The 14,751-nt window shown below is 43.7% G+C and overlaps 1 protein-coding gene across 1 annotated transcript; it reads left to right on the top strand.

Annotated features, from left to right (window-relative positions):
- Positions 1–4,712: 4,712 nt before the first annotated feature.
- On the top strand, positions 4,713–14,656 carry TEX28 (testis expressed 28; the record flags this gene model as incomplete). The annotated part of the gene is made up of 3 exons (XM_081126490.1): positions 4,713–5,428; positions 13,455–13,590; positions 14,300–14,656. 3 exons carry the CDS (start codon positions 4,713–4,715, stop codon positions 14,654–14,656), a joined length of 1,209 nt encoding a protein of 402 aa, XP_080982616.1.
- Between the last annotated feature and the right edge of the window lie 95 nt (positions 14,657–14,751).

Raw genomic sequence — 14,751 nt, 5'->3', positions numbered from 1 at the left:
CATTAGAAGCATTGTTTCACTAGGAAAGCGCAGCCCCCTCCTCGCAGGCACACTGTGCCCCTGGGTCCCTCTGCCTGCCCAGCACGGGCTCTCTTTCCCTTCTCCTCCTCTCGGGGTTTGAGATCCCCACTTTTGGATGTGGGTCCACACTCCCAAGGAAACAAGTTGTGCAGCCTCTAAGCCTCGGGGCTCAGGGTCCAGCACATGCTTCAGGGGGGACTCCCTCTTTCTACGCCCCCCCCTTACCAGACTCTATGATGTTTCTTCAGTGCTCCCTACTCACAATATGTCCACTCAGGTATATTTCTCTTATTTTTCCAAGCTGGTTATGCAGTATTTTAGTGGTAAATCAAGTCCGTGGCTGGGAGCAAGGGCTCTCTGCTGCTTCTCACAGTGCTGCCATCTTCCCTCCCACTCCCATTGGATTTTTAATTAGGATTTCATTGAATTTATAGGTTAATATGTAGGGGGCTAACATATTTACAGTATTGAGTCTTCTCCTCAAGTACATGGTATATAGTCATTAATAATCACATCTTATTGACATCCTATTTTATATTTAACCAGAGATCTTTTTCTTTTTCTTCTTCCTTTCCTACATTTTGTGGATTAATCAAATTCCATTTTATGTCTCACCTTGGTTATTTGGATATTATGTACCTGGATTTTTCCTAGTGGTTCCCTTTAATTGTTTTCACCAACATTTTTCTCTCAATTTTGAGTTTTATGTGATATCCATAAAATTTCCCAATAGAACAAGTCATTAGCAAATTTTAATTTTCCTTATTTCATATTTCCTTTTAAACAGTTATTTAGTTCTTTTATTTATCAATGGTATATATGAAGATAGTTTAAAGCAGGGGCCAGCAAACTTTTAAAATATATATATTTTTATTGTTGACAGTATTAAAGATGTCCCTCACTTCCCCCCCAGCAAACTTTTTCTATTCAGAGCCAGATAGTAAATATTTGAGGCCCCAGGATCTCTGTTGCAGGTACTCAACTCTGCCATTGTGCTGACACAAACACAACTATGGACAATATGTAAATGAACAAGAATTGCTATGTGCCAATTACACTTTGCTTATGGACATTGAAATTTGAATCTCGTATAATTTTCACATGCCAAAAATATTCTTTTTCTGATTTTTCAACCATTTAAAAATGTAAAAATCATTCTTAGCTCACACCTATACAAAACCAGGCCACAATTTGCCAAACCCTGGTTCAAATAGTTAAATTGTTCTACGAGATTTATGACAAAAAATAGCAATCCCTCCTGGCTGGTGTAGCTCAGGAGTTGGGCATCGACCTATGATCCAGGAGATCATGGTTCAATTCCTGGTCAGGACACATGCCTGGGTTGTGGCCTCGATCCCCAGTAGGGGGTGTGCAGGAGGCAGCCGATCAATGACTCTCTCATCATTGATGTTTCTCTCTCTCTCTCTCTCTCTCCCTTTCCTTTCCTCTCTCTGAAATCAATAAAGACATATTTTTTAAAAAAATAGCAATCCCTGGGTTACACCCACTCAATTGTCCACTCTCCAGAATCAACCACTTTCTACCCTTTTAGCTGTTTCTTTTGGCATTTACCTCTAAATGCTGTTTATTTAGTTCTCTAAATAAACAGCTTATAGTGCTATTTCTTTATTTTTTATATTTTAGAAATTATTGAATGACTTCTCACTATAAAGGACAATGATTAGCTTGTTCACTCCCCACCCCTCACCATCCTTCTAGTATGGTATTCAATGGTTTGGGTTAGATCATTCCTTGATGTTCACATTGTCAAGTTCATGAAAACACTGGTCACAACTGAGTCGTTACTCTGATGACTTTTCCTTTCTCTTCCAGTGTTTTGTTTTCCTTAGAGTTAACACTTGTCTCCCCCAATCCCTGTGTTGCTTGTTCTCTGCTATATAGGTCAGCACTTCTCCCAACTGTCTATATCTCCTCTCCAGCTGTTCAAATATGTCAGGCATTTCATTCATTTCATTCCCTTGGAGTGCTTGCTGCTAGAGCCTTTTGAGTTGCCCTCCAGGACTGCTGTCCAGCCACCAGCCTAGGCTCCTGCACCATCATCCTGGAGATTACATTTGCCTATCTTTTGGCTTGGGGCCCCTATTTCATAGATTCCATCTCTACTTTTTTCTGAGGTTCTTCTCTGGTTTTGGTGGAGCACCTTCTCTGGTAGCTTCCAGAGAAAGAATTCAGAAGAAGTAAACTATATGAGTACCTCCATGTTGGAAAATGTCTTTAGTCTAAGCTCATAATTGACAGTTTGGGTGTAGAATTCTAGGTTGGAAAATCATTTCCTCCTCAAATTTGGAAGACATTAGTTCATTGTTTAGTAGTTCCTGGTGCTTTGCTAAAAAGTTTGAAGACATTCTGACTTCTGATTATTTGAATGTGATCTGTTTTTTTCCTCTCCAACGGTTATTCTTTCAGGATATCGAAGATATTATTCAACTCTCTTCTGGATTTCATTGGTGCCATTGAGAAGTCAGCTTTCAGTCTAAAAGTCATGGTTTTAAAGGTAATGAGCTCCCCCTTTTATTCAATTTATTCAATTTATTGGGGTGATGGTTAATAAAATTATATAGGTTTCAGGTGTACAATTCTATAATACATCATCTTTATATTGTATTGTGTGTTCACCATCCGAAGTGGTAATCAGCTTTTTAATTTGGCTGCTTTTAAGGTCTTATATCCAGGTGTAGATCTATTTCTGTTCTTCCTGCTTGGGGTTTATTGGGCTTCTTGAATTTGTGGATTTATGTCTTTCATCAGTTCTGGAAAGTTCTTAGTGACTGTCTCTTAAAATCTTGCCACTGCCTCATTCTATCTTCTCCCTGTGGCATGGCAGTTAGATTTTTTTAAAAGACTTTCTATTTTCCATGTCTTCTGTTTTTCAAATTTTTTCAAATGTTCTATTTCTTTGTGCCTTTGTGCTGCATTCTAATGCTTTCTTTATCTATTCTACAATTTACTTATATTTGTCTCCAGCCATTTCTAATCTGCTATTAAATCCATCTATTGAACATTTTAAAACTTTTAAAAATTGTGAAATCTGGCGTATGTACATAAAGGTACAGAAAACATCAACATACAGTTTAGGAAATAACAAGGTGAACACACATTTAACTACAACCCAAGTCAAGCACCCTGGCCTCCATGTGTCTCTCCCAATCCCCATCCCCTTCTTTTACCCTAGTGGGAACCATGTCCTGATGTTTATGCTACCAACACATATGCTTTTCTTTGTAGCTGTATTGCTTTTGTATGCATCCTTAAAAACATCATTTTGTTTTGTCAGCTCTTGAACTTTATACGAATGGAATCATATATAGTATAAATTATCTTTTGTTTCGCTTCTTTTATTCAACATTATGCTTATTCATTCATGTTTTCAGGGTTGTTCATTTCCATTGTTGTATAGTAGTATATTATTGAATATATTACAGTTTGCTTACACATGCTACTATTAATGAGCAGGTAGATTGTTTCTAGCATTTGGTTATTGGGAACATTAATGTCCTTGTCTCTCAAGGACATACCTAGGAATGTAATTGCTGGGCCATTTGGTATACATGCCTTCAACTTTACAATATTACCAAATGCTTTTCCAAAGTGCTCATACCAATTACTCTCCCACCAGGATTGAGAGTTCCCATTGCTCCATATCTTGGCCAACATTTATTATTGTTAGTCTAAGTTCTGCCAACCTGCTAGGTCCATTGTGGTAGCACATTGTGTGTTTCTTAATTGAGGTATAATTTGCATATAATAAAATACACAGAACCTAGCTATCTATCACAATATAATCACTCCTGACTTTGTACTGGGAGAGCATTTCAGTCATGAAGGCACTTATGGTTAAAAAGTAGAACAGAACAGTGGCTCTTCCTGTTCAGACGCCATTGACCTCTCCTAGTTCAACATCATTCACTCTGCCCTGGTCCACTCTGTTCCAGCTACGCTGCTATGGCCATCTTTATTTTAGACATGAGAAAATTGACTCTCTGAGTGGTTTATTAGCTTTCCCAAGGCCCCAGACTGGTAGAGTTAAGATTTGAACTGAGCTCTGTCTCAAAGGCAGTGCTTTTCCTGTTATCTTTCACCATGTGAGAGACCCATTCATTTGTGTCACAATAGAATTTTTCATCCTATACTATGAGCTCTATGAGAGCAAAAAATGTGTCTGGCTTCTGTAACATATGGTAGGCAATCAGGAAATATGTGTTGAATGAATGACTGAATAAAGGAACAAACCTGCTAAGTGCAAAACTCTCTGCTTATCTCTTCTGTCTGCCCAGCAGTAGCAATACAGCAAGGTATATGGCTTAATGGGAATGAGTTTATTCCATACTTTACAAGAACAGTTTTTAATAAAATGAGATGCACAGCTTGTAATTTTTGGAAGGGAGGAAGCCCAAGAACAGAAAGGGTAGGTGTGGAGGGGCTTTCTAGCCATCTGGGGTTATAGTGAGATACACCCATAAAGCAAGAAGTCGAGTGCTGAAAAGGAGGGGTCCAGAAGATGAAACTGACTTCTCTGATCTGTGTTGGGCCCACCTCAAATACATGAATCTTGCATATATAAGTATCTGTACATACATATAAGTATTTTTATAGAGTGATGCAATAATGTGTTCAATTCTCCTACTATTTGTAGCTTACAGAAAAGTACTTGTTTTTTGTTTTGTTTCCCAATGCAGGCGGAATACACCAAGAGCCCAAGTGCAACCCTCCCCTCCAACATTCCCTCGTGCAGGTCCTTGTCCTCCAGTGAGGGGTGTGCCAGTGGCCACTCCAGCCTCTTGGATGGGGAGATGGCCCAGAACTTACAGGAGAGCATCAAGCACCGTATCCTCTACCTCTCAGAGCAGCTGAGAGTGGAGAAGGCCAGTCGGGACGAGAACACTGTGGGCTACCTCAGGCTGGTGTCCAAAGCCGAACGACACCAGGCCTTTCACATCCGGCAGGCCTTTGAGAAGGTGAACCAGCGTGCCTCTGCCACCATTGCCCAGATTGAGCGAAGGCTCCGCCAATGTCACCAGCAGCTGCAGGAGCTGGAAGAAGGCTGCCAGCCCAAGGGCTTAGTACTGAAGGAAGAAAGCAGCTTGAACAATTGCCAGCAGCTCAGTGAGAAGGCCCCATTTTTAGAGCCTCCCAAGCCAGGTGGGAAAGATTGCTTATCCACCAACCTGTTTGACAGACACTTCCCATCAGAGAGTCATTTTCTGACCTTACAGCAGGGGGCGTCCTCAGAGATAAAGGGAAACTTGCTATTGCAGAAGGTGAGGGAAGAGCTCAAAGACATCGAGAAGTTCCACCTATGTCTCCAGGTGTCCTATCAGTGCCTAAAGGGGAGGTATCTGACAGACCTGCATGTGTCGCTGGAGTCCCTTCAGGAGGAAAAATGCAGGTGAGGTGGAACCCCTTCTGACACCTTGGCTCTGGGGACAGCCCCCAGGACTGTCTGTAGGAGGCTGAAGGGGAGCTGGGGAGAGGGGAAGGAGAAGCTCAGCGTTCCTCTTAGCGACTGGGCCCCCGCAGTGAAGAGTGCTCATCCATTGTCCATGGTTGCACACCAGCCTGACCCTCTGCTGGCAAATGAAGCTCCAGCCCCAGGCCCTACCAGGCAGTCCTGCACCTGCAGCTCTAACTGGAATGGCAGGAGACAGCTGACGTGATGGTGAGCCCAGCAGACACCTATCATCAGTTAGGAGGCATTTTGCCATCCCATCTGCTGGAATGGTGTATAGGCAGAGCTGGAGTTGCCTTGACAGCTCTGATCCCTTCACTTGTGCTCATGGCTGAACTGGGGCACAATGTCACATATGGGACATTCATTCTGAAAATGACTGCCTTCTGGGGAATGTTTTCTCCCCACTGCGTCATGGGTTGATTTTATTTTCATCTAAGAAAAGACCTGGCCCACACCCTCCAAAAGGCAAACTCAAAGGACCCCTCCATTCCTATCTGGTCACTTCTCAGGGTCCCACTTGCCCTCAAAGGTGCCACACTCCCTCCCCTGATCCCTGCAGTCTTCATTAATGCTAATCCTTTCTCTCCACTACACTGACAACGGGGCTTTATCTTGTCCACTTCTATATTCCTCATGCCTAAAACTGTGCTAGCCATTTAGCAGGTACTCAGTAAATATTTGTTAAATAAGTAGGATAAAGGGAGTGAGGGATTCCCTTAGATGAGGCAAGATTCTCAACATTTTCATGAAAGCAAGTCCATTTAATCCATTTAGTCTGTTTTCATGGGGAAATCTTACTTGCATTTACACTAATTGGCAATTCCATAAAGGGCAGTCAAAGAATACAATGGGGCAACCCACTGTCAAGTAAGATAACTAATCAGAATTACAAGTTTCTTTTAGAGGTGATTTTCATAAGACATGGCAACACAATCTAAAATCTTGACACTCTTAAAGGCCCCTTTGTCAAAATAACATTTCCAAGGTTGGATTTATATAAAGCAAGACCAGAGCTTGGTGGCAGTTATACATACCCCCATACGTTTCCGTATTGCCCAGACCAATGGGACTGTTGTGCTCAGGTGAACTCTTAACCTCTTAAGCAAATCAGAATCTGCCAGCTGTGCAGGGGAGTAGGATGACCTACCTGCCCCCCCAGACTCTGTGTGAATTCCACAAGCTTGCACTGCTGAGACAGCCCCCACCACCACCATTGGAATGTGACAGGAGTGTGAAATAAACTGTGTTCAGCTACTGATATTTTCTGATTGTTGGCTACAGCAGTTAGCCTACCCTGATTAACATACTTTAGAAGCAAAAAAGCAGGTCTGTAGGACTCAGATTTACCAAGAGAAATGGAGGACTGGCTGAAGATGACTTGATGCAATAACAGTGACTACAGGGAGCACATAGCATTGTTTACCTACAGCGTTCAGGTGCCCACTTTACAGGTGGGGAGAAAGAATTTCAGAGAGGCACATGCAAGCTACACAGCTAGGAAGTGCAGACCCGAGTGCATGTCAGCATGTCCTAGCCAGCTGTGTGGCTTCCTAAGCTAAGTGAGGGTGACACAAGAATTCATTGCATTTAAATATATATATATATCTCCTTCAAATCTTTTTAAAAACCTTTATGTAAGCTAGATGCAGACATAGGAAAGGGTACGAGACATATGTGTTCAACTCAATGAAGTGTCACCCTGTCTCCATGCCTGTGTATTCACCACCCAGGTGCCTGTGATTGTCATGTCTTCTCTGGTGCATCACAAACTGAACTTTCAAACTGAAAAGTCCTATAACATTTCTCACTGGTAAAACTGTTTGCATTCAAGAGGGCTTTCTTTTTTTAATTTTTAAATTGAGATGAAATTCACAAAATGTAAAATTATCTGTTTTAAAGTGTATAATTCAATGGCACTTAATATATTCACAATATTGTGAAACAATCACCTCTATGTAGTTCTAGAACATCATTCCAGAAAGAGACCCCATCACTATTCCCCTCCTCCAGCCCATGCTCTGTTTCTACTGATTCGTCTATTCTGACATTTCAGATAAATAGAATCATAGAGTATGTTGTTTTTGTGTCTGGCTTCTTTCACCCAGTATAATTTTGAGATTAATCCAAGTTGTGTGTAAGAACAGTTCATTCCTTCTTGCTCAGCAGGATTCTATTGCATGGCTGCACCAGTTTGTTTACCCATCATCTGTTGCCAGTTGGGGCTGTTATGAATAAAGCTGCTATGAACATTCTGGTACAAGTCTTTTTGTGAATGTACAGGGTTGGGCAAAAGTAGGTTTACAGTTGTTTGTATGGAAAATAATACAATAATTAATAAATAATAATACAAGAATAAACTCTGTGTTTCATATACTCACAGCTATAAACCTACCTTTGCCCCACCCTGTACACTTTCATATGTGGAATAATAGGGTAAATGTACATTGAACTTTTAAAGAAACTGCCAAACTGTTTTCCAATATGGTTGTACCCTTTTATGTTTCTACCAGGAGTGTACGAGTGTTCCAGTTGCTTCACACTCTGGCCAACACTTGGTATTGTCAGTCTTTGAAATTTCAGCTTCTTAAGTTCAGCCACAACTTGGTGGCCCCTAAATTCCAAATTGTGTCATCCTAACCCAGGTTTTTGCAACCTCAATACTATTGACATTTTGGACCAGATGATTCTGTTTTGGGGGTGCTGTCCTGTACACTGGAGGATGTTGAGCAGTGTCCCCACTAGATGCCAGGAACACCTTGGAGGAGTTTCCTACAGCTGTCATAACAAATTACCCCAAACTTGGTGGCCTCAAACAACAGAAATTTATTCTGTCACAGTTATGGAGGTCAGAAGTCTGAAATCAGCTTTACTTGGCTGAAGTCAAGGTGTTAGCAGGGCCATGCTGCTTCTGGAGGCGCTAGGTGAGATCCATTCCTGGCCTCTTCCAGCTTTTGGTGGCTGCCAGGCTTCTTTGCTTGCAGCCACATCACTTCAGTCTTCAAGGCGAGCATCCTTCCCATCTTTCTCTGTTCTGTCTTCACATGGCCTTCTTCATTGTGTGTAAAAGTTCCCTCTGTCTCTCTCTTACAAGGATGTGTGTGATGGCAATTAGGGTCCTCACATGCTCAGGAGGAGCTCCACTGTCCCTGCCGCATTCCCTAGCCATACCCCTGCTGCTTGAGCACCCCCACATCTGTTTCTCCATCTCAGATTTCTAATCCAAGTGGCAGGCCATGGGTTCCAGCTTAATTTGCCAAAAAACCAACCCTCAGATATAGTTAAGAGTATAATCTTTTGCAACAACAATATAGTTTAGGACAATTTGTATTGGAGAAGGCAGCCTTATCAACTTTAGAAGATTTAGGAGGCATTTTGATTGACTGGTCATCATTTTGTCTTTGTAAGAGCATTTTTCAGAGTGGTCCATTTGCCTTTGTGACTGGAGAAGCTGGACAGAGAGGGGGTACTTGACTAAAAGAGGGACAATGAGAAGAGTCAGCTGTGTCACAGCCAGGACACTGCTGCCAGAGGGTAAAGAGGCTGGGGGAAAGGGAAGGGGGGACTGAGAGAATATCTTTATGAATTAATATCGTCTTAATTCATTAATTTATTCAAGAATATATTTACAAATATATTCATACATTCTTATAAATATATTAATGAAGATTCTATTAATTCACTTCATATTCATGAAGAATATACTCATGAAAACATACATAGCTAATATCTTGAATGTTCTTGTGGCTGGATCTTGAATGGTAATGGAAAGATAATCATGGGGAATCTACGTTCAGGGTACACACCCTGCCTCTCCCCCTTTCTGTGGAGAGTAGCCTTGGCCATGTTGTCAGCCCACTCTCTTCTCAACAGGGTACAGTGCAGAGACTAATGGAATGTTCCTTGAAACACTGTTATGAATTGGCTCTTGATGAACTGGCTTTCAACAGATGAGTGTTCAGCTTATTAGCTCCCTGGAGGACATATACTTGTGGGTGTCAGTCAAGTTCTTTTTTTTTTTTTTAATTTTTATTCATTTTTATTTTTAAAAAGTTTATCTTTATTGTTGAAAGTATTACAACAATTTTCCCCTCCCAATTGACCCCCTCCACCTCACTCCCACCCTCTCCCCAGGCCTTCACCCCATCATTGTCTGTGTCCATGGGTTATGCATATATGCATATAACTTCTTTGGTTAATCTCTTCCCACCCTCCAGCCCCCTTCCCTCTTCCCTCTGAAATATGATCGTCTGTTACATGGGCCAATGTCTCTGGATCTACTTAGTTTGTCAGATTCTTTTGTTCATTAGTTTCTTCTTAAAGAAGACCCTTCAACATTTCCTGTAGTGCTGGTCTGGTGGTGATGAACTCCTTTAGCTTTTCCTTGTCTGAGAAGCTCTTTATCTGACCTTCAATCCTAAATGATAGCTTTGCTAGGTAGAGTAATCTTGGTTGTAGTTCCATGTTTTTCATCACTTTGAATATTTCTTGCCACTCCCTTCTGGGACTGCAAGGTTTCTTTTGAGAAATCAGCTGATAGTGGTATGGGTGCTCCCTTGTAGGTAATGAACTGCTTTTCTCTTGCTGCTTTTAAGATTCTCCCTTTGTCTTTAACTTTTGGCATTCTAATTATGTGCCTTGCTGTGAGCCCCTTTGGGTTCCTCTTGTTTGGGACCCTCTGTGCTTCCTGGACTTGTAAGTCTATTTCTTTCCCCAGGCAGGGGAAGTTTTCTGTAATTATTTTTTCAAATAGGTTTTCAATTTCTTGCTCTCTTTCCTCTCCTTCTGGTACACCAATGTTGGGCCTCTTGAAGTTGTCCCAGAGGCTTCTTATACTATCTTCGTATTTCTGGATTCTTTTTTCTTTTTGCTCTTCTAGTTGGTGTTTTTTGTTTCCTCATGTTCCAAATTGCTGATTTGATTCTCAGTGTCCTCTACTCTACTGTTGATTCCCTGTAAATTATTCTTCATTTCAGTTCGTGTAGTATCGATTTTCTCAATTATTTTTGTCATACTCTTAGTAATATCCTTGAGCATCCTTATAACCATTATTCTGAACTCTGTATCTGTTAGCTTTCTTGGATCTATTTCATTTAGTTCCTGTTCTAGAGATTTCTTCTGTTCTTTCCTTTGTGACATGTTTCTTTGCCTCTACATTTTGGCTGCTTCCAGGTGTTTGTTTCTGTGTATTAGGTAGAGTTGCTATGTCTCCTGGAATTTGTAGACTGGCTTTGTGTAGTAGGTGTCCTGTAGTGTCCAGTGGCTCAGCCTCACCAGTCACCTGAGCTGGGCCTTTTAGGTGCTCCTCTGTGTGGGCTGTGTGCACTGTCCTGTTGTAGATGAGCCTTGGTTGCTGTTGGCATCACTGGGAGGAACTGATCCCCAGACCAATCAGCTGTGAGGACCTGTTGCAACTACAGCCAAAGAGCTGCTGTGCTGGAGGCACTCTTATGGAACAGGATTTACTTCAGTGGAGCTTTGGTGTTCACCAAGTGCGCCCCTTGAGTGTGTCACTTGTGGATGTGGTAGGGTTGTAATCCAGCGTGGTCGAGTCTGACCACCAGGTGCACTGTCTCTGAGGCCTCCCTGGAGGTGCAAAGCCAGCCTGTGCCAGTGCCTTGCCCAGGGCCATCCAGCATGAGCTACTCAGCAATCTGTAGATGGCTGCTACTTGTGCTGGGCTTGGAGGTGTCCAGGAGAAGCCAAGCTATGAGCCAATGCAGGCTGCTGCTAGTGCCAGGCCTGGGGCCACTTATTAAGCTGTATGGGGCACGCTGCTGCTTGTTTGAGAGATTTGAGGAAAATCCTAAGCATAAGGCTCGAGAGGCCACTTGCATAGAAAAGCCCCTGGAAATGGCCTGGATGAGCCTGCAAGTGGGGAGGGGCGGGGCCTCCGGGAATCACGGGGTGGGGCCAAAGGTGTGAGTCAGGTGCTGATGATTCAAATATGGCGCCTGCCTGCTGGCTGTGTGTGGGGAGGACTCGCCAAAGGAGCAATGGCCTCTGCCAGCTCTTCTGCCTGGGAGAAAGCTGCCCCTATAGCTCTTACCCCAACTTCAGGCAGGTTAGTTCCTCCCCGAGTGTCCCGGGTCCTTTCAGGCTGCTCCCGGCGCTGGGCTCAGAGGGAGCGTCCAAGTGAGTCCGTGCGCGGGCCCTTTAGAGGAGCTGCTGGGGCTCCCGCAGATTCCGTGACCCTCAGTCACAGTCCCTGCTGGTTTCACAGCCCGGAGTTGTGGGGACGTCTCATCCCGGCCCTGGAGCCCTGGGCTGGGGGCCTGCTATGGAGCTGGGACCCCTCACTCTTCTGGGAAACCCCCACCGCCAAGATTCCCTCCTGGGTTTCAACCGTGGCACCGGGTGTGGGCCGCGGCCGCGTCTCTGTGATTCAGCCCCGATCCACCCGCGTCTCCGCCCCTCCTGCCGGTCTCGATGCTCCTTCAGTTCCCTGGTTGTGGGGCTTCTGTGCAGCCGGATCTCAGGAGGCTCTGAGTGATGGTGGTTCTGTGTTTTAGTTGTAATTTTGACGTGGTTGCAGGAGGCGGCGGGTGCGGCTGTTACCTACGCACCATCTTGTTTCCTCCTCAGTCAAGTTCTTGAAGCAGGACCAAATTACCTCCTTGCCTCACATTGCCTGTCTGTGCTACAGCACCATCGGTTATGGCCGTCAGTCACGGCCATCAGCCGGGCCCCTCACTGCCCTGGTCTCCAGCATTCTCTGGTACCTTTCCTCTTCTCTGGTTTCACTGCCCCTGGCTTGGGTCAAGCCTTCCTCAGCTCTTCCCGAAATGAAAGTGCTCAAAGCCATCTGACATCTGTCCTTCTGGCCTATCCTTCCTGTTGCCCAAATGAGGCACCTCAAAGATTTTTTAAATTATAAAACATCCCAAACCCAGGCGAAATGTAGAGAATAGCACGATCAACACTGTGTGCCTACCCCTGAGCTTTCTCAGATCCTCAAATTTACCATTTTTGCTTCAAATCTTATTTTTTTAAGAAATAAAACTTTAAAAAATTCACTTGAAGCTCTTTCATTACCCCTTTAGCCAGCAGCATTTCCTTTCTTTCCACTTGGCTATCCTCATTGGGCACTTATCTTTTCCATGCATGTTTTTATTCTTTTACTACTTACATATGTAGGCATAAACCACAGCTAGTGATGTTTTGTTTATATTTTTAACAGATCTACTGAGATATAGTTTACATGCCATAAAATGCACTGTTTTAACTGTACATTTTAATGATGTTCAGTAAATTTACTGAATTGTGCAATCATTACCACAATCTTATATTTGTTATTTGTTTTAATAATAGCTTTATTGAGATATAATTCACATACCATAAAACTCATCCATTTAAAGTGTACAATTCAGTAGTTTTTAGTATATTCATAAAGTTGTGCAATCATTACCACTATCTCATTGCAGACCATAACATTGCCATCATTCCAAAGAGAAACCCCATCCCCATTAGCACTCACTCCCCACCTTCCCCTCCCCCAGCCCTCAGCAACCACTATTCTGTTTCTGTCTTTCTGGATTGGTCTATTCTGGACATTTCATATAAATGGAATCATACACTACGTGGTCTCTTGTGACTGCTCCATCTTTATAATCCACAGATTTTTATGGAATAACTATTGAATGCCAAACATTGGTGCTGGGAATACATATGGAATTTAATAGCATACGGAGGTAATTTAGATTTTGATTTCCACAACTTCTAGTATATCTCTATTTTGTTAAAGCTGTTGCAAAAGGGGAATGATAGATAGGAGATACACGACTGTCAGTGTGGGTGTGGCTGAGGTGCAGACCTGGAAGAGTAGGCTGAGTTTGACTGGAGCTGAGGGCAAGAGGAGGAAGGCAGATCCTGAACCCAAGTCTAGTCTTGATGCAGGATCACTCACTGCCAGCACAAGCTCTGGGTGGGGTACTCAGAGAGTATTACTTTCTCTTTTGCTCCCAAGACATGTGTTGATGGAAGAACTGGTGAATGACCACCTGCAGCAGCACCTGGATGAAATTTACTGTCTCAAACAGAATCTGGCCTATGCTGAAGAGAAAATGGCCTATCTTTCCTATGAGAAAGCCAAGGAAATATGGGTGAGTTCCTCATGGGGGAGCTTTATGAGAAAGGGCCGGTGAGAAGGATGTAGGGATGAGAGAAGCAAGGGATGAGCAAATCTGTTCTGATAACCTCCAAACCAAGGAAAGAGACAGATATTCAAGCTGTACCCCTGTTGAGGATTCAATGGTAACTCACACATTTCTTTTCGAGCTAGCAGTGTCCAGTCTTTATGTTCATGCCACACTTCCACCCTCCCCCCACCTTAGCTGATCTGGGAACTTGGGCACTGCAGTTTTCATATTTGAACCTGCACAGAACCACCTGTGGGGGTGCTGATGAGTACTCAGGAGCTGCTGCTGCTGCAGGGAAAACCAGCTGGGAAACCCTGCTTTTGACCCTGGAGTGGCAAGCATGGGTAAAGGATTTCCCTCTCCTTTAACAGATAGCCTCACTCTCTTCTACACCCTCAGACTGTACACCTGTCCTTGGTCAGCTCTTTCAAGGCCAGGCTTTCAGTCTCAGACCACATTGGATGAGGGCGAAGTCAGATGAGACCTTCACTGTTACTAGGAAATATGGACTCTCCCAAGACAGGGTCCTCAGCATGTTGGTGCTCTAGGTTCTTGATTTCCCTCCTAAATCTTCAGCTCACCAACACTTGCTGTGTGACCCTTAAGAACTCAGGTAAAGGACCACACTTCCCTTCTGACCTCTGGCGAGGGCATGTGTTTTTATCACCTGCAGGAGGTCATGGAGACTTTCAAGAGTCGAATATCCAAGCTTGAAACTCTACAGCAAGTGGCTCAAGTGAAGACGACAGAGAACCTCAGGAACTGTTCCCAGAAGTTCATGTTCCAATTTCTGAACCTGCTCCTCACACTGGCCACCATCTTCTTGGTCTTCATCTCTACTGTGTGCGCCTGCTCCTTTCCGCTGTTGAATTCACACCTGCGCACATGCACTGTGCTCATGCTGATTGGGGTTGGGGCCCTGGCCTGGCAAAAGTGGCATGCCATTCCTGCCATGGACTGGCAGGTCTGGGTCCCCTCCAGATGGAGGCTGTATTCCAAGGACTCAAAGCCTCTATCAGATGGGCCTTGAAGGGCCTGGGTTTGCTAGTTCCTCCCCCTTCCAGGTGTCAGGGCATCCAGCCAGCCCTCCCCAGACAGCCACTTCTCAGCTCTCCCTTTCAGATT

Source organism: Miniopterus schreibersii (assembly GCF_964146895.1).
Source record: "Miniopterus schreibersii genome assembly, chromosome: X".
NCBI lineage: Eukaryota > Metazoa > Chordata > Mammalia > Chiroptera > Miniopteridae > Miniopterus > Miniopterus schreibersii.
The sequence above is the reverse complement of the archived record's forward strand: the minus strand, read 5'-3'. Positions and strand labels throughout refer to the sequence as shown.